At 34.7% G+C, this 26,088-nt stretch overlaps 2 protein-coding genes across 3 annotated transcripts; both read left to right on the top strand.

Moving 5' to 3' along the window:
- The first annotated feature begins 1,757 nt into the window (after positions 1–1,757).
- On the top strand, positions 1,758–5,071 carry LOC120079536 (F-box protein SKIP5). The gene is made up of 5 exons (XM_039033746.1): positions 1,758–2,031; positions 2,834–2,978; positions 3,071–3,149; positions 3,966–4,024; positions 4,520–5,071. The coding sequence occupies exons 1-5, from the start codon at positions 1,866–1,868 to the stop codon at positions 4,872–4,874; spliced, it is 804 nt and encodes a 267-aa protein (XP_038889674.1). The 5' UTR covers positions 1,758–1,865; the 3' UTR covers positions 4,875–5,071.
- A 13,248-nt stretch (positions 5,072–18,319) lies between these two features.
- Positions 18,320–23,497, top strand: LOC120080596 (E3 ubiquitin-protein ligase DIS1). 2 transcript variants are annotated; one of them, XM_039035314.1, is made up of 4 exons: positions 18,320–18,966; positions 21,016–21,242; positions 22,302–22,688; positions 22,924–23,460. In XM_039035314.1, the coding sequence occupies exons 2-4, from the start codon at positions 21,033–21,035 to the stop codon at positions 23,242–23,244; spliced, it is 918 nt and encodes a 305-aa protein (XP_038891242.1). In that variant the 5' UTR covers positions 18,320–18,966; positions 21,016–21,032; the 3' UTR covers positions 23,245–23,460. The 2 variants fall into 2 exon arrangements, with proteins under 2 accessions (XP_038891242.1, XP_038891243.1); XM_039035315.1 differs by lacking the exon at positions 18,320–18,966 and adding an exon at positions 19,031–19,897 and having other exon boundaries at positions 22,924–23,497.
- The last annotated feature ends 2,591 nt before the right edge of the window (positions 23,498–26,088 follow it).

Here is a 26,088-nt window from a genome sequence, read left to right as displayed (position 1 = left end):
TAGCCCATGATGTTCAGAATAGAGTAATTCATAGACAGTTCGTTAGGTTGGGTGAAACAGTTTCTAGGCATTCCAACTCTGTTCTGAACGCCGTTTTACGACTACATGAAGTACTATTGAAAAAACCTTTGCCAATCACAACCTCTTGTACAGATCTGAGATGGAGATGATTTGAGGTATAGTGAAACTAAATAAATGTTGGTGTGTTGCCGTGTCTAGTTTAGATAACTTATGTATACTAATATTTCATACGTTGTCTTCTAGACAATGTCTGACCAACTATTTTCATCACCTGCTTTTCCAAGTTTAATTTGGACATATCTAAATTATGGCTTGTACTATTTCATGGACATGAATGTGATTTGGTTTTCTTTTTTTGCTGTTTGTGAAATTTCTCTATCTCTACATGCATTAATGTGTTGGGCAATGATTAATATCCTTTGAAGAGAATGGAATTGTATTTGTTGTATGCTCACGAAGTTTGATACATCAAACAAGGTTAAAATTGGTGGAATGAGGACAATACAATGTTCAACACATTTTATAGAAATTAGTGGAACAAACAATTTTATTTATATTCGTGAAAATATGATATTTCATTTAAATTTTATTCTTTTTATATACAGAAAAGTAGAATCAATTGTGATATATACTAAGATAAAATACATTTAATTTGCATATTGTTATAATTGCCTATTATAATAATCTACACCCCAAACATAGATTATTATAACACAGACTATAATAACCTACACAACAAACATAGACTATTATACCATAGACTGTAATAACATGCCCACCAAACAGAGACTACTATACATAGACTATAATAATCTATATTCCATACATAAACTATTATAACCTATTCAGTGTCCCAAACGCCCCTTAAGAATTATGACAAAACCTCCCCTTCCTCATGTGATAAGGGTTTTTGGTATTCCAAAAATGTCCTCTAATATTTTGAAGGGTCCTAATACACCACTAAATTCTCATTTTTCAATTCTAAATATTGAAATCTCTATTATCTAATTTGTTTAAAATGTCATGTTTGTTTCTTTTTTATTTACTTTTTAAGAATTTCTTATCTTTCTATTTTTTGAATCAACGTTTATTGTAACATTACTTATTCAACATGACCACATCTCTAATCCATCCTCCATCCCTTTGAGGAACTCCACCAAAATCCATGGTTTAATCTGTGGGAAAAATCCCAATTTCTTAGCCTCTCCGTTAATTTTTATTGGTTTGCAGTATGGTGCTTCTACTGTGCTTCTTCCCAGAGAAATTTTTCATTAGTTTAATTTCAATTTTAGAATGTTTTCTATTTTGTTTTTAGAATGCAAAAAGATTTTGCTATATCTAGAAATTTTTGGCCAGTAAATCTTGAGCTGTTATGATCTGAATATTTTGGTTTCGGAATTTCTTTGCTATTTTTGTTTGATGGGATATTTTGGTCATTTTTATTTATTAAAAAATAATTCTAAAAATCGATTCGTCAATTTTCTAATTTCTAAAACTTTTTTAACATTTTTCTAAATGAAATCTTCTAAGTTGCTATTTTTCTTATTAGCCCTTTCTATTTTTACTCTTTAAATTCACATATCAGGAAATCCATCAAGCCATGGGCGACAATTATGGGGCTTGATAACAGCTCTGGGCCGGCCCAAACTCAGAAAATGGGCTTAGTATTCAGAAGTTCAAGCCCAGAAGAAGGGTCCTAACTCTTAAGTCGTACCTATATAGGAATGGAAGAAGGGAAATCAAAATAAAAAGTAAACGACAGGAAGCTATGATTTGTTGTTCATCTGTTGAGTGAGTTTGGGAGCTTGGTGTGGGGCTATGGCAGTCATAATCTGAAGGGCGATATGAGCCGAGTGGTAGAGGACCAGAGCCGGGTTGCCATAGTTTCGATGGAAGAAAGCAAGCAAAGAAAGTGGAAAAGAAAAGGCACTTCAACCTCCTCGCCTTCTATTAACAATTTGGACGATGGTTGTCTAATGCATATTTTCAGCTTCCTCTCCCCCATGCCAGGTACCTCTCTGTTTCGATTTGTTGTCTGAATATCTATTCTTTCGATTTTTAGGATTTCTAATTCAGGGTTTCTTTCTGTTCCCTTCTCAAATTGCTTCTTTTTTGGCTGAAATTTAAGGTTCTGCTGTTTATTGTGAAAATTTGGGGGGGATTCTGAAAATAATTTCAATTGAATTTTCGGGTTTGGCGTGAGCTGGGGATTACTGTTTCAATGTATAAAGTGGGGTACGTACTTGTTTCAGCATATCTAAGTCGAGGAAAAAGCTTCTTTGAAGAGATGGAATGCTTAGCTTCTTTGGTTTGGTTTTATCTAAGTCTAATTGAGCTTAGTTTCATTATGTGTGGTTTAATAGAATTGATTATGAAGTGGGAAGTTCCTTCCTTGGAATTTGGATATGAATCGGTTGGATATAATAAATATATTGGTATGTGATGCAGAGGAGAATGTTCTTGTGTTGTAAACAAATTGTTCCTCTTCTGTGGGTTCTTCTTTTTCAAATTTGATCTTTTTTTTCCTTTTCTTTTTGGGGTGGGTGGGGGGTGGGTGGGTTATCTGGTTAGAAAAAGGGCAAGAATTATTTTGGAGACTAAAGTGAAGATGCTGATGAAGGGGCTAAATAGTGGACTTACTTTTGTTCTAAGGATGTCATGTCATTACATTTCTGTGGTTCTTTTGCTTCCTCTCTATTCTAGTGAGCAGATTTTTATCATTGGCCTAGTGAAGTTGTAATCAAGTGGATACCGCCTGTTTATTTCCATGGAGTTTCTGCCTTTTCTGTCACTTTTGCCATTGAGTTTGCAGATCGGTATAACACCGCCCTCGTTTGCCACAGATGGCGTTACTTGGCATGTCATCCTAGGCTGTGGCTGCGAGTAGAACGATCTATTAAAGATTTATCTGAGCCAGGAGTTTTCCCAACCATTGAGGCAGCTGTTGCTGCTGCTAGGTAAGTTCTTGCATATTTATTTTTTGTTTCTTAAGAGAGGGAATGAATAGAGTAAGTTGTTTATAGAGCCTAAATGATTCTGTTCTCTATAGGCCTGGTGACACCATACTTATTGCAACAGGTGGAGTTCATTCTGCCTCTAACATTCAAATAACAAAACCACTTTGCCTGGTATATTCCGTTTCTCCCCTTCTTTTAGCTGCTTGGCTGTGAAACTTTACTCTTAGATCTTAATATATGGTTTAAATGTTATCCAGTTGTCCTGTCTCTGCAGAACTCATGTCTAGTTTGTGAATAAAAAGTACTCTTCAAGACAAAAAAGTGTCCTGTTATATATGTGGAAGGACTCAAGAAAAGTGAACTGCGTTATTTTTTTCCAAAAGAAAAGAAATGTGATGAGCTTCTCTATAAAGGTCGTCACATAAAGCTAGGATTTGGGTTATTCAGCTTTAAAAAGGATCTTAGCAGAATTTTCCTTTTCTTGTTGTTAAGAAACTATGAAATGATTGGATTGAAAACAACCTTAACCCTGGCTATAAAATATAAATGATCGTAAAAAAAAGGTTGCTCCGGGGAAGCTAGTTAGCTATTTGGGTTCTGGTATGCAGTTTAAAAGTGAATCTTTCTGTGGCTTGGCCCTGCATTTGCAATTCAAGTTAAGTACTTGTTTGAAGAGGCAATGTTATTAAGTTATTTCCCTTTGCATGTTTTTAAATATTGGTGAAACGTGACATAGTGGATTCATGGTCCAGTTGTGCTCAGTTGTTGGACTTTATCAGCTTTTAACTTTAAGATTTTAGCACCTTGTATATCTCAATTTATTGCATAATGTTATAGATTTTCACCTCTTTTTGGGGTTTAATTTATGATAGAAGTCAAGCCAAAATATGTGTGTGTCTTTGGTGTGGGGGTAGAAGTGGTGAAAGACTCCTTTCAGAACTTAAGTTTCACTATTTTCCATCATTTTATCTCATCTTAAATTTTCAGATTGGTGGAGGCGAGCTTCCTGAGGAGACGACACTTTTCTGTACTCGTGGTTCAGAGAGGTACATAACTGATAGCTAATAATGTAATTTGTAATTGTGAATCTTATATGTTTTCTCCCTCTTAACATTTCCAAGAGATCATTTATCACATCATCCATCTCGGCTTTTGCTCACTGGTGTCCTCTAATCGAATTTGGTATTTACTTCTAGTGGCTTCTCTTGATTAACTATTCTTTCATCATTGGCTGTATTGCATAACCATTTTGGTCTTTACTGGTATTTTGTAAGCTGATATTCCTTCATCCAACTTTCATATTAGGCAGCCCATGTTAGCATATACAATACACACATTCGAACCCATGCCAATTATATGTTAAAAGCAAAATAAAGATAAAAAGACCAAAATAGATGTGTTTTCTTTAAGAAGGGCTAAAATAGATATTTTGGAAGTTCAAGGACGGACATTCTAGAGATTTTGAAAGTTTATAGGAACCAAAGGAGGATTTATAATTTTGAAAGGCAACTTATTATGGACTTCCTGTTTCTTCTTAACAGTGCTTTGGAGTTCCTGTCTACCAGTAAACTTTCTAACTTAACAGTCAAGGCAGAACTTGGTTGCTGCTTGCTTCACAGGAAGGGAAGATTGATTATAGATGGATGTGTCCTCCAGTGTGAGTCAAACCCTTTGGATTACCTATCATGCCCCATTGTTTGTACAGCATGTCCAGATAAGTTGTTACCTTCCTCCGTGAGCAGAGGTTATACACATGGCGTTTCTGTCTCGCACACTCGTATTGAGGGTGGTGCCAAGGCTGTCCTAACGGGTGACGACCTGGCATTACAGCACGTTCGAGTTATTTATGCTCGAACGGCTCTGTTCTTTTGGTTTGATGTTGAATACAAGTTATAATAATGCTCTTGTAGTCTATTAGCAATGTCCATTTGTTTCAGCTTGTTAATTCTTTAGGGTATGCTGTTATATTTATTTGACTTGTATTGTGTCTGTTTAGGCTTACCATAATTCCTTTCAATGTATCATGTCTCCTTGTTTACTCTTAACAATTGGAGCTCTTTCGATGGCCCTAGCTCGTGTTTTTTCATTGTTCAGTTTTTTGTTTCTCAACTATGTTCTTTAGTTTTAACTATAAATTTAGTCCTTGTCACTGAACTTCCACAATTATAAATTTATTCTTTCGTCTTTCAATTTTTCTCACACAAAATATAAATTATTAAAGGTGCCATAAGACAAAATTAAATCTATAGCTAATAAAAACAATTATTATTATTTATATAAATTTTGAATTTGCCAGGGACTTATTAAACACATATAAAAGTTCATCTAAAAGTTCATTTACATAAATCTCAAAGTTCATGGACTAGATTTATAATTTCGGGTAGGATTTTCTCTAATTCTTGACCAATGTCTTCCATTTTGAGACAGCAATGAATCTTGTTGATATACTGCATATTTTTGTTCATCGTTTGATGTTACCGAGAGATTTCATTGTAATACGAAGAAGATTCATTTCAATGATCGACTAGTTTAATATTATTTTGAGAATTTATAATGATTCAATGTTTTAAGGAACTTTTTTTTCTAATGAAGTGTATAATTTGAATATTCACCTCCCCATTTGAATACAACCAACGAGAATCAAGTTCATGTCAGTTATTGATAAACTATTTTCAACTACTTGTAACTTTAAAAAGTGTTAGTTTTTTAACTTTAACTTCTTAGTTTGTATTAATTTAGACCATAAACTTTCAACATTATATCATACTCTTCAATTCAAATAAAGTGTTGCAATTTTTGCCTTGGGTTTAGCTTGCATTCATTAGTTTCAATAAAAAAAACAAATTAATCGTTTGAACACTTTTTATCATTCATTCATATATTCCAACAAAAAAAACCCTTTAGTTCTAATATTGGTTTCTCCAAATGTTATCAATTTCACATTGCATATAATATGATAAAATTGAAAGTTTAAGATAAATCTAAATACAACTGGATAGGTTTCGGTTCAAAAAGAAAAACATGAAAGTTAGAGCCGAGTATCCCTGAGTTCTTTTATCCATAAAGAGTCGATTTTTTGGGGAAAAATAAAAAATAAAAGGGAATAAACAAATAAATTGCACATGGGCAAACATTTATTGTTCTTGGTCGTGGTCTTCTCATATAATATTTAATAATTTCAACCACTCCTTTTTCTTGATGTTCTCACTTGACTGAAATTAAGACCATGTGAGATACAATATGTGCTTCACATCTCTTTTTACTTGAGAAAGATAGACAACATTTGGATTTTCTCATATATATTTCTAATTAAATGCCTAATGGAAAAAGTAGAAATGTCTCTATTTTCATAAAGTTAATTTAAACTTAACCTCGTGATAAAGTATAAATATACATTCAAATGTGACACGTGTCAACAAAATTTTAAATCAACTTTATTAACCAAATTCGATTCGAAGTAACTTTAATTAGATTAAATTATTAGTTTAATCTTTGAACTTTTTTTAACTTAAAAAAAGTGTCTAGTATGTCTCTAAAATTTCAATTTTGTATTTAATAAGTTCTAAAAATTATCTAATGATTTTTTTTTCTAATATGATATTAATATACTACGTAATTTTTAAGTTTATGGATTTGTTGGACATGGAAGTGAAACTTTGTAGACATATTGAAAATTATGGATTATTTTGGTACTTTATCATAAAAAGAAATTTTTAAAAATAGAAAAAATGTCAAACTATTTTTAGAAAATCACAGAAAAAAAAACTTATAGATATAGATAGATTTCTATCAAAGAAGATTAAAATTTTTACTATTTTGTATAAATAGTTTCCATTATTTTTTTTTTAAATTCTTCTTTTATAAATTTCAATAAACTATCAAATTGAAAATCAATGAACTTATTTATTATTTAAATTCTGATTTTCTTGGAAACAACAAGAAGTTAAAAGTTTTTTGTTTTTTTTTTTAAAAAAACACACCCACACACACACACAAACTTAAAAAGCTTGGAGATTAATATTTTATTTTAATTATCATCATTTATCTCTATCTCGTCCCTTTCGTACGTCAATATTTACATTGAGTTTGATCATGAAAATTGGAGAATGATAATAATACTAATAGTGTGTCAATTTGTGTAACATCCCGAATTTCAGGAAAATTTAAGTTAATTATCTAAAATTATTGAGTTTAAATTTTCCTTTCATTTAGAAAATTGGGATTAAATTGAAATAGTTGAAAAAATTTTATTGGTTAAATGGAATTTAATTGATTAGATATTCGAACTAATTATCTTGAAAATATTGAATTTTGCTTCCCTTTGATTTTGGATTTTAGGGTCAATTTAAAAAAAATTAAGGTGATAATTAATTTAATGTGGTTTTGAATTGATTTAAATATTTGGAAGGATTTAATTTGTATCAAATTGATGGTTCTTATGTCGTTTAATTTTGGTTTTTGAAGCCTAAATTATGATAATTGATTTATTAATTTAATAGAATCTTTGAAAATTTTGGATATATTGTTATAAATATTTTATTTATTTTTTCAAATTTTGAGGAAAAAATAAAAGAATTGAGATTTTTCGAAATTAAATGAGAGTGAAAAGAGGCAAAAAATCGGGGAGAAAGCAATTCAGTTTTTCAGCGACAACTTCTACAAAATTATCTATTGTCAAGTTTGAACCGTTGGATCGTGCTCAAATTTGGTCAGTCTGTTTGAGACATATAGAGTTTCATTTTAAACGGTTGGATCGTTGTTTGAAGCTTTGTTCGTAATCGCGGCTGAATAAAATCTGTAAAACTAGATGATTCCCCTTCTCTCTCATTCTCACAAACCCTCCTCATGCAAGATCCTCACTACCAGCCACTAGCCTAAATGATTTATGCCGTCCAACAGCAACACCCGTTGCCTATCTATGGTTTCCACCGCTGCTGATACCATTATTACCAAAATTGATTTTTTGGGTAAGTTTTAGAATTCTTGGAGTTTGTTGACACCCATTAGCTTTTTGCCCAAATTGGTTGATATCCTTTACGTTTCGCTTTTAGATTGAAGTTTAGGAGCATTTTTGGTCACTATCCAACAAGGGAAACGAGTTTTTGAACATCTACTATTCGAAATTTGGAAATCAGTGGCGTGCTTTCTAGCAGAATTTACGATCGTTCGGTCCTTTTGTTAGTTTTAGTTCAAGTAAATTATTGGAGTTGGTTGTCGAGATAACTATCCTTGACTTAATTTGAGGTAAGTGGTAGTATTACCGGTACCTTTGTGCCAAGCGACCTAGATTAGATTTACAAAGTTAATTAATGGACTTTAGAAGCATGATTTTATCTTTGTGATATACTTGTTGCATGATAGTTATGAGTATTATGAGCATGTTTGAACTTCCATGTTATTCTATGATCTGTGCGGCAGAAACAATATTGAAATTATGTATGTGATGCATGATTAGACTAATAGGGCAGTTTATAGTCTCGCCTTGATGAATGTTTTATTTCAGAGGACCGATGGGTTTAGTTTCATGTTTGACGATGTGCCTTCCGGCCGCTAGACATGCGTGAATCAATAAATTCATGTTTATGTTACTTTTTCATGTTCGACGGTGTGCTTTCAGACCGCTAGACATGCGTGAATCGACAAGTTCACGTTCATGTTACTTTTCCATGTTCGATGGTGTGCTTTCGGGTCACTAGACATGCGTGAATCAATAGGTTCACGTTCATGTTATTTTTCCAGGTTTGAAGGTGTGCCTTCAGGCCGCTAGACATGTGTGAATCGACAGGTACACAATTATGTTTCTTTTCCCATGATTGACGGTGTGCCACTAAGTCACTAGGCATGCAAGTTAAGGCAAGTCAGGTTATCCCCTTAGTTAGCCATTCAGGAACAACTTCATCATGAAAGTTCCACTAACCACAAGCATTCATTGCATATGAATGCACAGTCTGATCCTAGTAATGGGATCACTTACTGGGTATTGTTATACTCATCCTTTATTCCTTTATGTTTTTTAGGGAATGACAGGAACAGGTTGGCGAGTGACAGATAGAACCCGTGATAAAGCCATATGGGGACAAGAGAAGTCGCTTCCGCATAGTCTATGTTTTTGTCATTTGAATGTTTTGAAACTAGAATTTAATGTGAGACAGGAAATTTTAACGTTTTGAATGTTTTCTTTATGAATATTATTTTTAGGGGACCCCGAATAAAAGTTTTATTTATTTATTATTTATTTGTTTTTGCGTTTATTTTGGAAAAACTACCCTTATTGTTTTAATGACTTTTTTTTAACAAAATATTTGGGTTTTAAATGTGTATTTAGTCGTAACGACCTTTGTTAGAGTGCTCGAAAGGTCGGGTCGTTACAGTTGGTATGAGAGCCTAAGTTTTAGGTTCTGTAGACTGACTTATGGTGTAAGTCTTGGTTTTGTTTCCTTTATAGCTATTCACGGATCCTTCGTCCTCGCCAGATATATTCTTTTATTAAATGTTTTATGGAAAATGTGTTTAAAAACCTTCATGTCTAAGCTTTATGTACTTAATGATTGTCATTGCTTGTTTAACAACTTGAAAGAAGTTACTATGAGATGGCTATTTTGTTTTGGTATTATAGAAAGAAAGAAGGATCATAATAAGGCCATTTGGCGTTAGTTCAATTCATGGAAGGACTATTAGAAACAGACATATATTTCTGTTCAGGGATATTGAAACCTGATAGAACTATGAAGTGTTATGCACTTATGACATGAAAGAAAGAAATGATGTATTTGGTTAAGCTATAGAATAAGGTAGGTGAATTGGAAATTCACTGGGGAATAATATTAAGTTTTGCATTACGAGAATAAAACTAGTGGTTATACAAGGAACTTTATCTCAAGGCACATGTTCTTAGTTACGAGATTAAAGTTTCTTTATAAGATAAGAAAGAGGTGAAGAAGAGACTATAAATTCTATAAGGATTACTAGATATTAAAGTCAAAATGTTCCAAGAAAATTTTTGAAATGATTAATAGGTCATGATCACTTTCATGGTATCAAAGTTGGTGGAGCGAGTAATGTATGGTGTTTTGGTTCTTTATGTAACATGCCTAAAAGGAAGAAGAATTACTAAATAGAGCATAAAGTGATAGTATGAGGAACTTTTTACAAGACCTAGGTAAGATGAATTGGTCAAGGAATGCCAAGATGGTTGAAATTATAGTTGCCTTTAAATGGGAGAAAACGAGTTATTGGATTGAAAAATTCTTAAGGTGCTTGGATTTGAACTATGTGTTTGTTGCAATGAAAAGGTTCATGTTTAATTAACCATACCAAGAGGAAGGATAAACGTTTTGAAGTTTAAAAGTAATGTTATCTTGTGGGGATACCCTACTATAGTTCCAAGTGTGGAATGGAACTTTAGATTTATGGAAAAGGTTATAAAGGGTCATATGTCTTGGTTTAGGGATTATGTTTCACTCTGGAAGTGAAAAGTGCACCTTCAAGTTGTTGGGTTAAGCAAGGATAAATATGAAGAAAAATAAAAGTATTTAAGGAATGTTTTTTTTTTTTTTAATTTGGAGAGGTAAATGGAAATTAATGTGTTCAAGACTCCCAAATAGTTAAGTATGGTTTGGATTTTAAAACATTATATGGGTGGATACAAGGCCTTGGTTTTAGTGTAAAGGAGAAATCTCTTATTACCATTTGGAACTTTGGACTGTAGTAGGCATTATTAAAAAAAATTATATATATATATAACTTGCTTAGGTTTTTGGATTGTAGACTGGGAAAGGGATTTGAATAGTCACATGTTTTAGTACATATATATTTCACTAGGAAAATGAAAAAAAACCTCTTGGATTTATTGGTTTTGGAAAAGATAAGGGAAGATGAAAGGATTTGAGAAATATTTTGTTGTTTTGAGAAGGTAATGGGAATTAATGTTTTGAGATTAAGAACAAAGGTTTGGTTTGGTTTCCAAGATAGGAAATATATGTTTACGAACCTTTAGAGTTGGTATGAACAATCTCGTTACTATTTGGAACTATGGATCTTAGTATTTGTTGATTGAATGGATATCCTGCCTAAGCTATTGGTCATGGAACACATTTTTAGTATGAGAATTTGATTAAGCTAGACTATCACGCATTGAAAGAGTGCTTAGCAATCTTCTTCAAATTATAGTGGAGTCAGAAGAAATAACGTTTTATGAAAGGATGTTTAGTAGCAATAGTTGCTAGAAACTATGAAAATGGAAGGGGTAAGGCCTCGTTAAAGAGGGGAAAGACGTTGAAAGGTATAAGCAAGGTTTAGAGGTTTTGATTGTGGACACAAATAATGCATGTCATCTTAGGCCTTTTACTTAGAATTATGAAGGTTGTTAGGCAAAATATGAGTCAATCATGATAGGAATTCACAAGAATATGAGCTTGCATCGATCAGCATGTCGAATCTCAGCTAACCCGTTATGCGTTAATTATGCATTCAATGTTCTATTTTTGTAGCCAATGCAAGAAATGAACGCAAACGGGGAAACTGGACTATCGCATACACGACCGCATGCGGAGAAACACTCCATTTCAAGGAAAACGCATCGATCAACGCATGGATGTTGCGGTAATCAGCCGTATGCGTCCATCGCATGGGAGTTGTGCTCATCAAGCGAATGCGGTCATCATGTAGAGTTGCAGTATTAAGCGAATGCGGCCATTGAATGATTGTTGTCGACGACCCAAGTTCTATTGGAATCAATGCAAGGTAGGTGGAGATGAACACATCAACACATCTACCTGAGAAATCCAAAGCTGATATGATTTCACCTACCACGCCGTTAGTGGCAGAGGTTCAGAAAAGGACTAACGCGCCAAACGTCAGACTCAGAGCAGTCCAATTAATGTTGTCGACGACCCAAGCTCTATAAATAGAAGCCGATGAGCTGAAATTCATTTTATCCAAGGTTTTCGCCTAAGGTTCGTCTATGGCGGATCCTTGCGATCCAGACAAACGCATGAGAAGACGGCTGAAAGTTCTTCACCTCCTTCATCCATTTCGAGTGACGACTGGAGTTAGATCTCGAGAGAGTCAGCTCCTCCGCCTATCCATGGCACCATCAGTAGCCTTGACGCACATTTGCTGGAAGCAAAGCTTTGCTTCCAGCCGGTTATTTCTTTTTCCTTTCTTTTTCTATATTGTATTGTATGACATTTGAAATTAAGGGATTAATACAATTTTTTTCAATGCATTTCTCTGTTCCTTCGACTCCATCTCCATCTTCTTGCTTAGCACCATTACCTTCATTACAACACTTAGTGGGATTGCGTGGGTATTGCATACTTAGTCATGTGGATTAGGGATATGAAGCATGTAGCAACCCACCGAGAGGTGTGCGTTGCGTGAGTGTGTGAGTAATTTTATTTGTTTAGTGTGAAGATGCTGCAACGCCTGTCTATAGGCTACGCATTGCTTGTCGATGAGAAAGCGACAATCAACTGCCCAAGAGGGTAAGTGGTTGGACGCATTAAGCAAGGTATGCATTGTTCGCTAGGGATAGTAACAATCTTCCATCAACCAAGTTCACGCGTTTGTCTTGTCTTATGTTATGCCCAACACCCCTTTAGAGCTACTCGAGATAGAGTCTAAAGAAAGAACCTAATGACTCGAGAGAGCTAGGTGAGAATCTAGACTCAAGAGAGCGAGATTAGATTTGCATAAGCAAGAGATAGGGACTTAGAGATAAGCTCTGTTTGTCAACACTGCATCGCGTGCACCCTAGGAATAAGAATGATGATATGTGGTCACCTTGTTTGTGTATCATCGCATAGACAAGAATTAGAGGCTTATGTGTAGGCCTTATAGACACCTTTGCACATACATCGCATGCGTTTTAGCATTAGAAGCCGTAGCATTCGCATCGAGAGGTGGTTTACTATTGTATGAGTGTTGCATGATCGCATTAGTTTGCGTTGACTAGGGTTGTCCTTATGGTCACTCTTAAGAGTTGCAATGAAAACATCTCCTCATTTTATCTATTTCCCATACATTTATTTCATGTCAAGGTTTATCGCATCTCTACCTTTCATGCATATTCTTATTGCGTTGTCTGATAGATAAGAGTAGGAGTAGGATTAACATAGCAACATCCCCTCCATTCTTTTGTTCAACCGCCACATGCACAATTACCGCAAACATATAGCTACAAGTCCCTATGTTCAACCTTGGATTACCCAAGAAACTTGCGTTCATGTTATACTTGGTGTGAACGCAAGAAAACTTGTGGCAGGACGCATGGTCATCGCATACATTCGATTAACACATTTTTCATTCCAGCGCATGACCATCGACGCATGACTATCAACACATATATTAGGAATATGCATCGCATACCGTGTCCAAGGGAAGTTGGTTGTCGAGTAAAATTGACTTCCAATTTTCCGTCATCAAATATCTAGAACAAGGAATTAATGAAGCCATTGATTTGATTTGAAGGTGAAAGTAATCTAGCTCCAAGTAAGAAACAAGCTATATGAGCATTAAGATTGAGTAAATTTGATCTCCCAGAATGACCCCTAGTACTAGAGATGAACTTGAGTTGAGATAAACTTCCATCCTTAAGGCTCTTCATAGAAGGACTCCAGTAGAGTTGGAATAGCCTAAGTCACTAATACAAGAACCATTTAGCAAAGTGTTTCATATGTGCCTTAAAGTTTTGCCTTGGAGCACACCAGCTTTGTTTATTAGGAAAAAAAGATGATTCACGCGACTTTGTACCAACTATTACGGATTGAATATGATAGCGTATCTCGGTTGCAGAAGATTGTTAGGGTAATTAGGTGCCGAATCCAAATTCTGAAACCTGAACTTGAGATGCCATGAAAGATATGTTTTCTGTTGCATGGACAATGAAGTGACCCACTCTATGGAGTGTGAAAATTCTCAATATAGATGTATGCAATCATGAAGGCCTTTATCTTAGAAACCGTCATAAGGTAATGGTTACAGCTATTATGAGGTTATGGTGATGTATTTTGGAATGAAAAATTCTCTACAGTATATGGGGACTTCAAGAGCTTCATTTAAGTGAGATTTATAGACTCGTGATAGAAGGGTCTAAATGGTGATATGTGTTTGTTTTAAGATTAAAGAGTAACATGATATTGTCTCAGATAAGTTATACAATTCATGGTAGGAGGTAAAGACTTTCTGAAACGTGGAGTTAGTGCTAATTAAAAGTTCTTTGGTAGAATTATCGGTCTGAAGAAGCAATTTGGAAACATGAGGATAAGACAAGAACTAAGTATCACGAGCCTTTAAGGACTTGAACTTTCGAGGGCGAAAGTTTCTTAAGGAGGGAAGAATGTAACATCCCGAATTTCAGGAAAATTTAAGTTAATTATCTAAAATTATTGAGTTTGAATTTCCCTTTCATTTGGAAAATTGTGATTAAGTTGAAATAATTGAAATTTTTTTATTAGTTAAATTGAATTTAATTGGTTATATATTCGAACTAATTATCTTGAAAATATTGAATTTTGCTTCCCTTTGATTTTGGATTTTAGGGCAAACTTAAAAAAAAATTAAGGAGATAATTAATTTCATGTGGTTTTGAATTGATTTAAATATTTGGAAGAATTTAATTCGTATCAAATTGATGGATCTTATGCCATTTAATTTTAGTTTTTGAAGCCTAAATTAAGATAATTTGAAAAGATAATCGATTTATTAATTTAATAGAAGGGACATTTTTAAAAATAAAAAATATTTACAAATATTTACACTTTATAGCAAAAAGTTCCAAAAATACAAAGCATTTTTAGAACTTTTGTTATAAAGTGTAAATATTTTTGGGATTTTTCTATTGATAAGAATTTCCCTTAATAGAAGATTTTGGATATATTGTTATAAAATATTTTATTTATCTTTTCAAAATTTGAAAAAAAAATGAAAGAATTGAGATTTTTAGGAATTAAATGAGAGTGAAAAGAGCCAAACAAATCGGGGAGAAAGCAATTCGATTTTTCATCCACAACTTTCACAAAATTGTTAATTGCCAGAATTTGAACCATTGAATCGTGCTCAAATTTGGTCCGTTCGAGACATATAGAGTTTCATTTTGAATGGTTGGATTGTTGTTTGAAGCTCTGGTTTGTTCATAATTTCTACTGAATAAAATTTGTAAAACTAGAAATTCCCCTTCTCTTAGCCTAAACGATTTATGCCGTCCAACAACAACACCCACTGCCTATCTATGGTTGCCACCGCTGCTGATACCATTGTCACCGAAATTGATATTTTGGGTAAGTTTTAGAATTCTTAGAGGTTCTTGACCACCCATTAGCTTTTGGCCCAATTGGTTGATATCCTTTACGTTTCACTTTTAGATTGAAGTTTGGGAGCGTTTCTGGTCACTGGCCAACAAGGGAAACTGGTTTTTGAACATTTACTATTTGAAATTTGGAGATCAGTGGCGTGCTTTCTAGCAGGATTTACGATCGTTCGGTCCTTTCGTTGGTTTTAGTTCAAGTAAATTATTGGAGTTGGTTGTCGAGATAATTGTCCTTGACTTAATTTGAGGTAAGTGGTACTATTACCTATGCCTTCGTGCCAGGCGGTCTAGATTAGATTTACAAAGTTAATTAATGGACTTTAGAAGCATGATTTTGATTTTGTGATATACTTGTTGCATGACAGTTATGAGTATTATGAGCATGTTTGAACTTCCATGTTATGCTATGATATGTGCAGCGAAAACAGTACTGAAATTATGTATGTGATGCATGATTAGACCAATAGGACAGTTTATCGTCTCGCCTTGATGCATGTTTATTTCAGAGGATCGATGGGTCTAGTTTCATGTTTGACAGTGTGCCTTCGGGCCACTAGATATGCATAAATCGACAAATTCAGCTCATGTTACTTTTCCATATTTGATGATGTGTTTTCGGGCCGCTAGACATGCGTGAATCGACAAGTTCACGTTCATGTTACTTTTCCATGTTTGAGTGTACTTTCGGGCCGCTACACATGTGTGAATCGACAGGTTCACGTTCATGTTACTTTTCCATGTTTGACAGTGTGCTTTCAGGCTGCTAGACATGCGTGAATCGATAGGTTCACGTTCATGTTACTTTTCCATGTTGGACGGTGTGCTTTCGGGCCGTTAGACTTGCGTGAATCTACAGGTTCACGTTCATGTTACTTTTTCAGGTTTGGCGTTGTGCCTTCGGACTGCTAGACATGCGTGAACCGATAGATACACGATTATGTTTCTTTTCCCATGATTAACGATGTGCCACCAGGCCACTAAACATGCAAGTTAAGGCAAGCCAAGTTATTCCTTTAGTTAGCCATTCAGGAACAACTTCACCATGAAAGTTCCACTAGCCACAAGCATTCACTACATGTGATTGCACAACCTGATCCCGGTAAATGGGATGACTTATTGGGTATTGTTCTACTCATCCTTTATTCCTTTATGTTTTTCAGGAAATGACAAGAACAGGTTGGCGAGTGACAGACAGGACCTGTGACAGAGCCAATGGGGACAAGAGAAGTCACTTCCACACAGTCTATGTTTTTGTCATTTGAATGTTTTGAAACTAGAATTTGACATGAGATAACAAATTTTAACGTTTTGAATGTTTCCTTTATGAATATTATTTTTAGGGGACCCCGAATAAAAGTTTTATTTATTTGTTTTCGAGTTTATTTTGGAAAAACTATCCTTATTGTTTTAATGAATTTTTTTAAACAAAATATTTGGGTTTTAAATGTGTATTTAGTCGTAACGGCCTTTGTCAGAATACTCGAAAGGTCGGATCGTTACAATTTAATTTATAAGAATTAAAAATAAATCTAAAAAAGCAAAATTCATTTTCATTTAAATTAAATCATTCTTCAACTGAGTTGTTCAACTTCAACTTGGTCAAACTTTATTATTTATAGAAAAATAGTTATTTTTAGGAAAAAAAATAAAAAGAAAATTGGGGGTAGATAGAAATGTCAACCAATTTCTAATGTCAAGAAAGGCCAAAAACTGCACTTTTTTTTTTCTCCCCAAATATATCACTTGGTTTTTTTTAAAAGATACGACATTTTTCTAATTTGTTGTTTTAAGACTTTTAGTTTTAGCTTATTTTGAAGAGTTGTTCAAATTTATTGATTTTAATCAATTTACGAGAAATTAACTATCTATTTCCTTTATTTCTTGTGGGCTCTATTTCTAATGTTTGAAAAGTTTGAAAGTTGAAACTAAAACAAATATTTTCAAAGTTTAATAACTAATATGTAGAAGACAAAATTTCAAGTTTTTGAGATATTGAATTGAATTATAAAATCTAGAGATAATATATTGGAGTTAGAAAATTTATGTTTGGAGTCTAGAGTTGTAAAATTAGGTTTTTCGATAAATATACAAAAAAGAGAAAAAGGGAAATATAGAGTTTATGATAAATGTGTAAATTTTAATAATAAACATTATTAAAGTTAAGTTATTTAACACCGACTTATGAAGTCAGTGGGCCAAATACCTCATTATAATTTTTTATTTATAACACTATTCCTGCTACACAAGTTTATGTTTTGTTATCATTTTTTTTAATTTTTACAAATTAAAGGTTGAAAACTTAAAAAAACATGTTTTCTAAAATATATATTTTTTAAAATTTGGTTATCGCTTTAAATATTTATGTTAAAAAATTGATAGAATAGGACTTTTGGTAACTATTTCGTTTTTTGTTCATGGGTTTTGAAAATTAAACATATGTGCTACTTCCACCTAAATTTTTTTTCCGTTGATTATCTACTTTTTACTAATAGTTTAAAAAACCAAGTCAAAATTTGGAAACTAAAAAAGTAATTTTCAAAAACTTATTTTTGTTTTTGAAATTTGGTTAAGAATTCAATCTGAACTTAACAAAGACGCAAATTATTGTAAGAAATAAGAAGAAAATAAGTTTAATTTGAAAAACAAAAAACAAAAAACGAAATGGTTATCAAACGGGACTTAAAAAGCAATATTTATGCTCCTTTTCTTCTACATTGATAAAAAACTAGTTTTTTTAATAAATAAAGTGCCATATCGCAGTTTTTAATTAAGTGTAACCCGATATAACTTAGGATGACAAAATTTATTTCCTAAGTAAAAACTTTTTTTTTTTTTTTCCTTTTGTACAACTAGAAACTAAAAGTGACTTTGACCTAAATTTTGGTTTCTTTTTTTCTTTAAAAAAGAAAAATGGTTTCCTTTTTGGAGTGATTTCAAAGCGTATATATACTTTTTTTCTATTTATAACGAAGAGCGTGTGTGTATATATACACAGATACACATATGTATTTGTAAAGCGCGTAATATAACGAAAGGAGGCCGGAGGGGTGGGAGTCAAGAGTCAACCATTTCAAATGATTCATATTTCATAAGCAGAGTGATTACGAGGGCGCTGCCGCCTTCTCTCTCTCTCTCTCTCTTTCGAACCTTCGTTTAAACAAAAAAGAATTTCCCTTTTTCTCTTTTCTGGGTATTTTGAATCTTTGATTGCTGGGTATTTTGAATCTTTGATTGCCGATGAAGTGAAAAGGCTTAGAAAACTCTGAGATTTTCCTTTTTTTTTCCTCATTCATTCATTCAATTTAAATAAATAAATCAAATCAAATTTCGGAATTTCGAGGACACTGAAGCCGGCCTGCTTCTTGTTGTTGTTGTGGACTTGTGGGCAAGGGGAGAAGGGTCCGCTCCGCACGTCTTAATTTCTCTCGTTTCTTTTTACCCTTTTTGTTCTTTCTCGAGAAAAAATCTCTCTCTTTCTTCCGTCTTTCATCATACGCTCCTCCCCCTCGGCTCCCTCTCTCTCTCTCTCAGCCTTTAATTTGAATTCTATACGCTCCCAAACGCTTACTTCTTCATCATATCTCTCTGTATTTCCTCTTTTTTATGCTGTTTATTCTCCTATCACTACCTAAGTTGCTGTCTACCCAGATTTCTTTGGTGGGGTTCTCGTTATCTTTCGAGGTATTTCATGGTTTCTTTGATTTTTGTTCTTTTCATGGGGTTTGGGTTGTTGTGATTTGGGGTTCTTGTTAATGTGTCTTTCTTTTTTTCTTTTTTTTTTTTTTTCCTGGGTTGCTTTCGTTTTCGGATGTCCTAATCTGCATTCCGTTTTTGGGTTGTCTCAATGCGACTTTGGATGTTTCTGGTTATTTGATTGCTTTACTCTTCGCGTTTGTTGTTGTTGTTATTCTATTATCTATAGGCTTCAGTTTTCTTTTAGCTTAGTTTTTGTTTGGGGTTCTGGGTTTAGAAAGGTTGTTGGTAACAGAAATATAAAGTTGGATATGAGTTTCTACACGGTTTAGTTTTTCTTTAATGGTAATTGAATTGGTTCCATTGGGGGTTTAGTTAGTGCCAATGTGTTTGCTGTTTTGTCTTCTTCATTCTTTCCATTGGTTTTCACTCATGATTCTGAACTCTTGGAGGTATTTCATGAAGTGCTCAATATCATCCATGTTCTTAGTCTTTTTCTCTTTTGGGTGTTCTGGTTTTTGGCTAATAATCTTTGGATCAATGGACAGAATATTGGATAATGAATTGAGATGCTTTCTTTTTCTTTTAGAGAAGCATCTATGTGTTAGTTGATATAGATTTATTTGCCAATTCATTATTGGAGGAAACAAGCTGGTTCTCAAAAATAAAAAAAAGAAAAAAAAGAAAAATTTGGCAGAGTTATTGAAAACTGTTTTCTTTTTGGTTTCCCTTTTGCGCCACCCGTTTTGGTTATTGCAATATGCGAAATGTTAACGAAAGTAGTTCTTATCCCCTTTTTTGTGATAGTGGGTGCTTCGTAGTTCCTTTTATAGACTTGTTTTTTGCCAGTCTTATCTTGGCACAATCTGGCTTGAAAGGAATAGGAGGATTGTCAAAAGTGCTTTTGAAGTTCTTTCTTGTAAGTTGGAACTCTAATTCGTCATATTACTTTTGGAGGCTCCTCCCCCTACGTTCCATGTTGGTCTGTGTATTCTTAATATCCTGCCTGTACTTTCATTCTTCTTAAAGAAAGCGACTCTTTTATAACAAGCTGTCCCGATCTAAATTGGTGAAAACACCCTTCTCTAGAAATATTTGTGGGTTTTGACGTGTCCTTTGAGAGAAGTGTATGGATAAATTAGGGTCCTAACCTCTTACTTAAGTCCCCTAGAGCTTAACCATAAGCTGCCTAATCTGGTGAAAACACACTTCTCGAGAAAGATCTCTGGATTTTGACATGCCTCTCGAGAGAAGTGTCGTCTTAGTACTAAAAGCCAGCTTTGCTTTATAACAAGCTATTCCAATTATGGAAGATTTTTATGGCCACTGTTGGTTCTTATGAAAATACCGTTTTTGTAGAAAGATTAACGGGTTTTTATGTGTCACTTGATATAAATTTTCCTTTGGCTTTATATACCGGTTATTGACAATAGCAGCCTAGTTAGTTTCTGTATAGATGTTTGGAGTAATGACTGGTTCTTGTAAATGAGAAGGAATTTGACAGATAGGGAGGTGGAAGGTTTGGTTTGCTATCTTGGATATCCTAAGAAAGAACTTCTGGCGAGGGAATCCTCGTCTCTTTGCACTCTAATGTTGTTGAAATATCTAAGCTTCACCATAAGAATCCAGAACAGGCAATCATGGGTTTGTCTTTTGTCCCATCAGTTTTAAAATACTGAGGATGTGGAGCATTTGCTTTTTGTGTCTTGTGGCTAAATTGTTCATTTTGTCTTCCCTGGTGTTTTTCTGTGGCTAAGCTTTGTAAGCACAGTACTTTTTTATTTTGACAAACTAGAGAGCTTTCCTTATTTTCCTTTTAAAAGGTCCAACTTACCAATCCCCTCTTATTTTTCAACGTCATTTCTCTGTAGAGGAGTTTCTTATCCTATGAAGGTTCTTGATGAAGGAGCAATCTTTCCCCTTGTTAACACTCTAAATACTTATTTTTCTTGGGTACACCTATTGATTGACATTTTATGTTCTCAGTTCTTGCAAGTTCTTATTTTTACTTTTTCTAACTCGTTTTTATGCATGTAGGCATTCTATTGATAAAAATGTCATCTGCAAATCCTTATTTTGATGACATTCGGACCAAACCTGAGGTTATTGATCCTCCCCAAGATGATGACATGATGGATGTTAGTGAAAGTGTGAGTGATCCTGCTCGAAATGGAGGAAAACCTAACGTTGCTGTCTCTAGCAGTGTTCGTGAGCTGTTGGAGTGCCCTGTTTGCTTAAATGCTATGTACCCTCCCATTCATCAGGTCTGTTGTCAACTTTCTAAGGTCTTTTGAATGAAATTGTTTTCTTGTTTAGAGAGAGGGCCTGGGTGAAGTTGGTGGTATCAATGATGGACTGATGGAGTTGGTGGCGATGTTAGTTATGGAAAAGGTTTTGGTGGTGGGTTTGTAAGATTTAGGTTTTGGTGGTGGGTTTGGAAGATTTAGGTTTTGGAGGTGGATTTGGTGGTGGGTTAGGCAGGGGCTTCCCTAAACTTTGAAAAATCTCATTAATTATACCATATATCAATACAACTTTGTTATTATTACCACATGAAACTATTCTCATGGTTATGGAAGAAATTACATAAATATCTGTCAAAAGAATTAATATAACAAAAAAACAAAAGCACTAAGCAGGGTGGAAGATGAGAAAACAACCCCCTCTAAACCTCCAATTGACTTGAATTAATAGAGTTGTATGATTACAACATAAATTGGGTACTGATTCCAAACAAGTAATATAATCCCAAATCTCCTTAAAACTCCTGAACTCTCTTCAAAGAACCTATGAATGATGGTTTTTTTCATTCCACAGGTCACATAGAATTCCTCTAATCTAATTTGTCCACACGATTTTGGCCTTTGACTTAAAGGCGTCTCTGGAAGGCATCATGTAGGGCACACATATTCAGCAGTTTAACCAAGAACTAGAAGCCTTACCATACCTTGGGAGACATGATTTAGGCTCTTGTTCCTATATAAAATACACCGGTTTCGTTTGGATTAGTATAGCAGGTTAATGGAAAATCTTAAGATATTTGTGCTTTCCATGGATGTAGTCAGTTCCTTGCTCAGATTCTTCGTTTTGGCAATTAAAAAAATAGAAGAATGACTTAATCTGGTTATCACAAAACGAATTTGGAGGTAGAAAGCTGTTTTCCTCTTTAACATGGACCAAATGTTCTCCTTGAGTTTATGAATAATGTGAAAGCTCTGATTTTTTTCCCCATATTATTGAGAATACCATTTCTTTCTGGGATATATGAAAATTATTTTTGTATCTTGTATTCTTATGTTATGTCAATTAAAATTCTGTTGCAGTGTTCGAACGGTCACACGTTGTGTTCCGGTTGCAAGCCTAGGGTGCACAACCGATGTCCAACCTGCAGGCATGAACTTGGCAATATCAGATGTCTTGCATTAGAGAAGGTGGCTGCATCTCTGGAACTTCCATGTAAATATCAAACTTTTGGATGTGCAGGCATATACCCATACTATAGCAAGCTGAAACATGAATCTCAATGTGTGTATCGACCATATAACTGTCCATATGCGGGATCGGAATGCACAGTTATCGGTGATATTCCATTTTTGGTAGCCCACCTCAAGGATGATCACAAAGTTGACATGCATAATGGGAGCACATTCAATCACCGTTATGTCAAGTCAAATCCGCAAGAGGTCGAAAATGCCACCTGGATGTTAACGGTACTATTCTTTTTCGTCTTATTTGATCATGTTTTGGTTTTTGGCCTGTTGAACCTTGTTCAACATATGTCCAAATGAAGGTTTACATTCTGATAGAAAAGGCTTTATGAGTTGAGAATAAACAGACTGACAACAGACATGTCCTTTTTTATTAGATCGGGAGTTCGGATCGTATATGTTTCAAATTATGAAGGTCAGGCACGCAACTGATAACCTTTTTCTGTTTGGTTTCTAGGTTTTCAGCTGTTTTGGTCAATACTTTTGTTTACATTTCGAAGCTTTTCAGCTCGGAATGGCTCCCGTTTACATAGCTTTCTTGCGGTTTATGGGCGACGATAATGAAGCAAAGAACTACAGTTATAGTCTTGAGGTTGGTGGAAATGGGAGGAAGATGGTGTGGCAAGGAGTGCCAAGGAGTATTCGGGACAGTCATCGGAAGGTCCGAGACAGTTTTGACGGTCTTATTATCCAACGTAATATGGCACTCTTCTTCTCGGGGGGAGATCGGAAAGAATTGAAACTCAGGGTAACTGGTAGGATTTGGAAGGAGCAGTAATAGTCTGTTTCTGATCACTTTTTCCTGATCTATGTTTAGATCCTTAGAAAGTAAAAGTAGGCTAATTAGAGTTATGATATAATAGATCTCCAATCATGCAATGTGTAGTTATTTTATTTTTAGTTTCAATATTCAAAGGGGCAAACTCTGTTTGCTTGTGGGAGAAATCAAATACATGAACTGGACTGCAAAAACCTGTGTTCTTCACTCTTGCAAGAGAGGTGTTCTGTTATTTTTCTCTTTATTATTATTATTATTATTTTATATTTTTTTCCTTTCTGCCCCTCAGAGGACTTAAAATTACATTTGTAGGTCCAGCAGTTATTTCAATGGAAAAGGGAAAAAAAAAAAAAGAAAAAAAAGAAAAAAAAACTATAGATCTATTTAACATGATTGAAATTTGATGTTTAAGAAAATAGTTGTAAACGTGATTTTCCAATCATTAATTAATTATTAGTGGTCTAACTAGATCAATATTTACGTCCATACTAATTATGTAAAATTATTGATGGCAGTAAAAGGTCAAAAATGGATATATTTATGAAAGTTGATATTTATTTTAATATAAATAATATGCATTTGAACTTATTGTTGTGTGTAAATTTATAGACAAATATTTAAGAATAAATAATATTTCAATAGAAAACAACTGTAAAACAATTATTTGGTTTAAAGCTACCAAAAGTTGTAGCACATTTATGTCCATTTGGAGTTGGATCCTAAAATCATTTTGCCTAATTTATAAATGACTTCTTTTAATGAATTTATACTTTTGCTCAAAATTATTGTTTTTGTTAGGGGTAAAAATCATGACTTTGTTCTATACCTTTTGGAGTCCTTCAGCTTTAATTTTTAAAATATGTTGTATTAATTCCCAAATTTTGTTTAAAAATTATTAACATTCTTGCCAAATTTGCCAAATTTACAATGTATATGTTGATTAATGTTGAGTTATATTATTTCGGCTCTTATATCATTATTCATATTACATGAACCTGCATTTAAAAATCCGTCTTTGAAATTTAATATTAGGTTTCAGAGTAGCCTAAGGATTTTATTAAATGCAATACAAAAGTTTAAAAGATTTCATGATTAGAATGAAAAGTATATAAAATATTAGAATGAGATTAGCTAGAAATAATGAAAGGATGAGCATGTCATTAGAGCTGTGTTTATGTTGGTAATCACTAATCACATTGTTTTTAGTAAAAATTCTGCCGGATCTTTTGATCTTTGTTCGTTTTGCTAAGGTTGAGCACAGGTGGGATATTAAGATCCTTAAAGCTATTGTTGTGGTGGAAGGTCTTTCTGACCTCGTCTCCTGGGTTTTTTCTTTTGGTCCCTCCCTTTGATTGTATTGATCTTGTCAATGCGATTAATCGGATGGGAGTAATGTTTTTGAGTTGGCTAGTTTCATTGAGGTGATTGGTTCATTGTGTATAGAGGCCCGAGTGGGGTCGGTTATTTGGTGCCCTAGATCGGCTAATGGCGCTGCCCATGCCTGGTGTAACGGTCATGCTTGTCCAGGGCCTGTTGCCCATGGCCGCATGCCCAATCCAACCCCCTTCTAGCATATTTTCATGTCCTGTATTGTATTAGTTTAGTTAGCTTGCTTTCTTTACATTTTCATTGTAAGTGACCACTCGCCCTTTTGCATATGCAAGCCGTCAGAGAATTGATGATGAGGGTAGAGACCCTCGAGACCAAAACAGTACGGTCCGGCAACTTTGAACGAGGCGATAGCTCCTCGGGTTCTGTTGCCCACATAGAGGAGCGTGTCGAAGAGCTGGACAGCTCCCAAAAAGCAATACTTCAGATGGTAACCGACCTATCTGAAGACTTTCGATCGGCCCTGGATGTCGTCAGAGCCGAGATAGCGGATGTGAGTGCGAGGGTGAATCTCACCATCCGAGCGGTAGGGAACCAAGCCCCACCTGGGGGCGCAGGGGCAGTAAGCGAATAAAAATCCCAGAACCAAACCCTTCTGTGGGGTCGAGAAGCGAAAGCCCTGGAAAATTTTATCTTCGACTTGAGCAATACTTCAAGGCGACGAACACAGTGGCTGAAGAGTCGAAAGTCACAATAAGCAACGATGCATCTAATTGAAGATGCAAAACTGTGGTGGAGATCACGATTTACAGACATACAGGAAGGACGTTGCACTATTGATACTTGGGATAGATTGAAACAAGAACTTCGTTCGCAGTTCTTCCCTGAAAATGTTGAGATCTTGGCTCGACGAAAATCAGAGAGCTAAAACAAACAAGTAACATCAGGGACTACGTAAAACAGTTTGCAGGACTCATGTTGGACATACGAGATATGTCCGAAAAAGACAAGGTCTTTTGCTTTGTGGGAGGGCTGAAACCGTGGGCAAAAGCAAAACTATACGAACAGAGAGTACAGAATCTCCCCTCTGCCTATGCGGCAGCTGAACGACTATACGACCTTAGCACTGACTCACAAGATGTGAGGAAGCAATCAACTTCCTCAAATGAGGAAAACAGAAACAGCCGTTCCAGCCCTCCCAGGCCTGGGGGAGGAGACAAGAACACAGGGGGGACCGTAAATCATCCCAACCGAGATCGGGAAACAACTGGCGGGGCCGCCACAACAGCATAACAATTACAATCGCCCCCTGTCTTGTTTCATATGTAGAGGGCCACACAGGGCGCGTGAATGTCCAAATCAAACCGCGTTTAGTGCTTTTCAAGCCACACTAGCCTCTACCTCCGGAAACGAGGCCGAACTAGAGGAGACGGTAACCGAGCCAGCGGCAGAAATTGAGAATCCCAGGATGGGGGCATTGAAATTCCTGTCTGCACTCCAGAAGAATATGGGAAA

The sequence above is a fragment of the Benincasa hispida genome, chromosome 6 (assembly GCF_009727055.1).
Source record: "Benincasa hispida cultivar B227 chromosome 6, ASM972705v1, whole genome shotgun sequence".
NCBI classification, from domain to species: Eukaryota; Viridiplantae; Streptophyta; class Magnoliopsida; order Cucurbitales; family Cucurbitaceae; genus Benincasa; species Benincasa hispida.
This window is presented reverse-complemented; position numbering and strand designations above follow the sequence as displayed.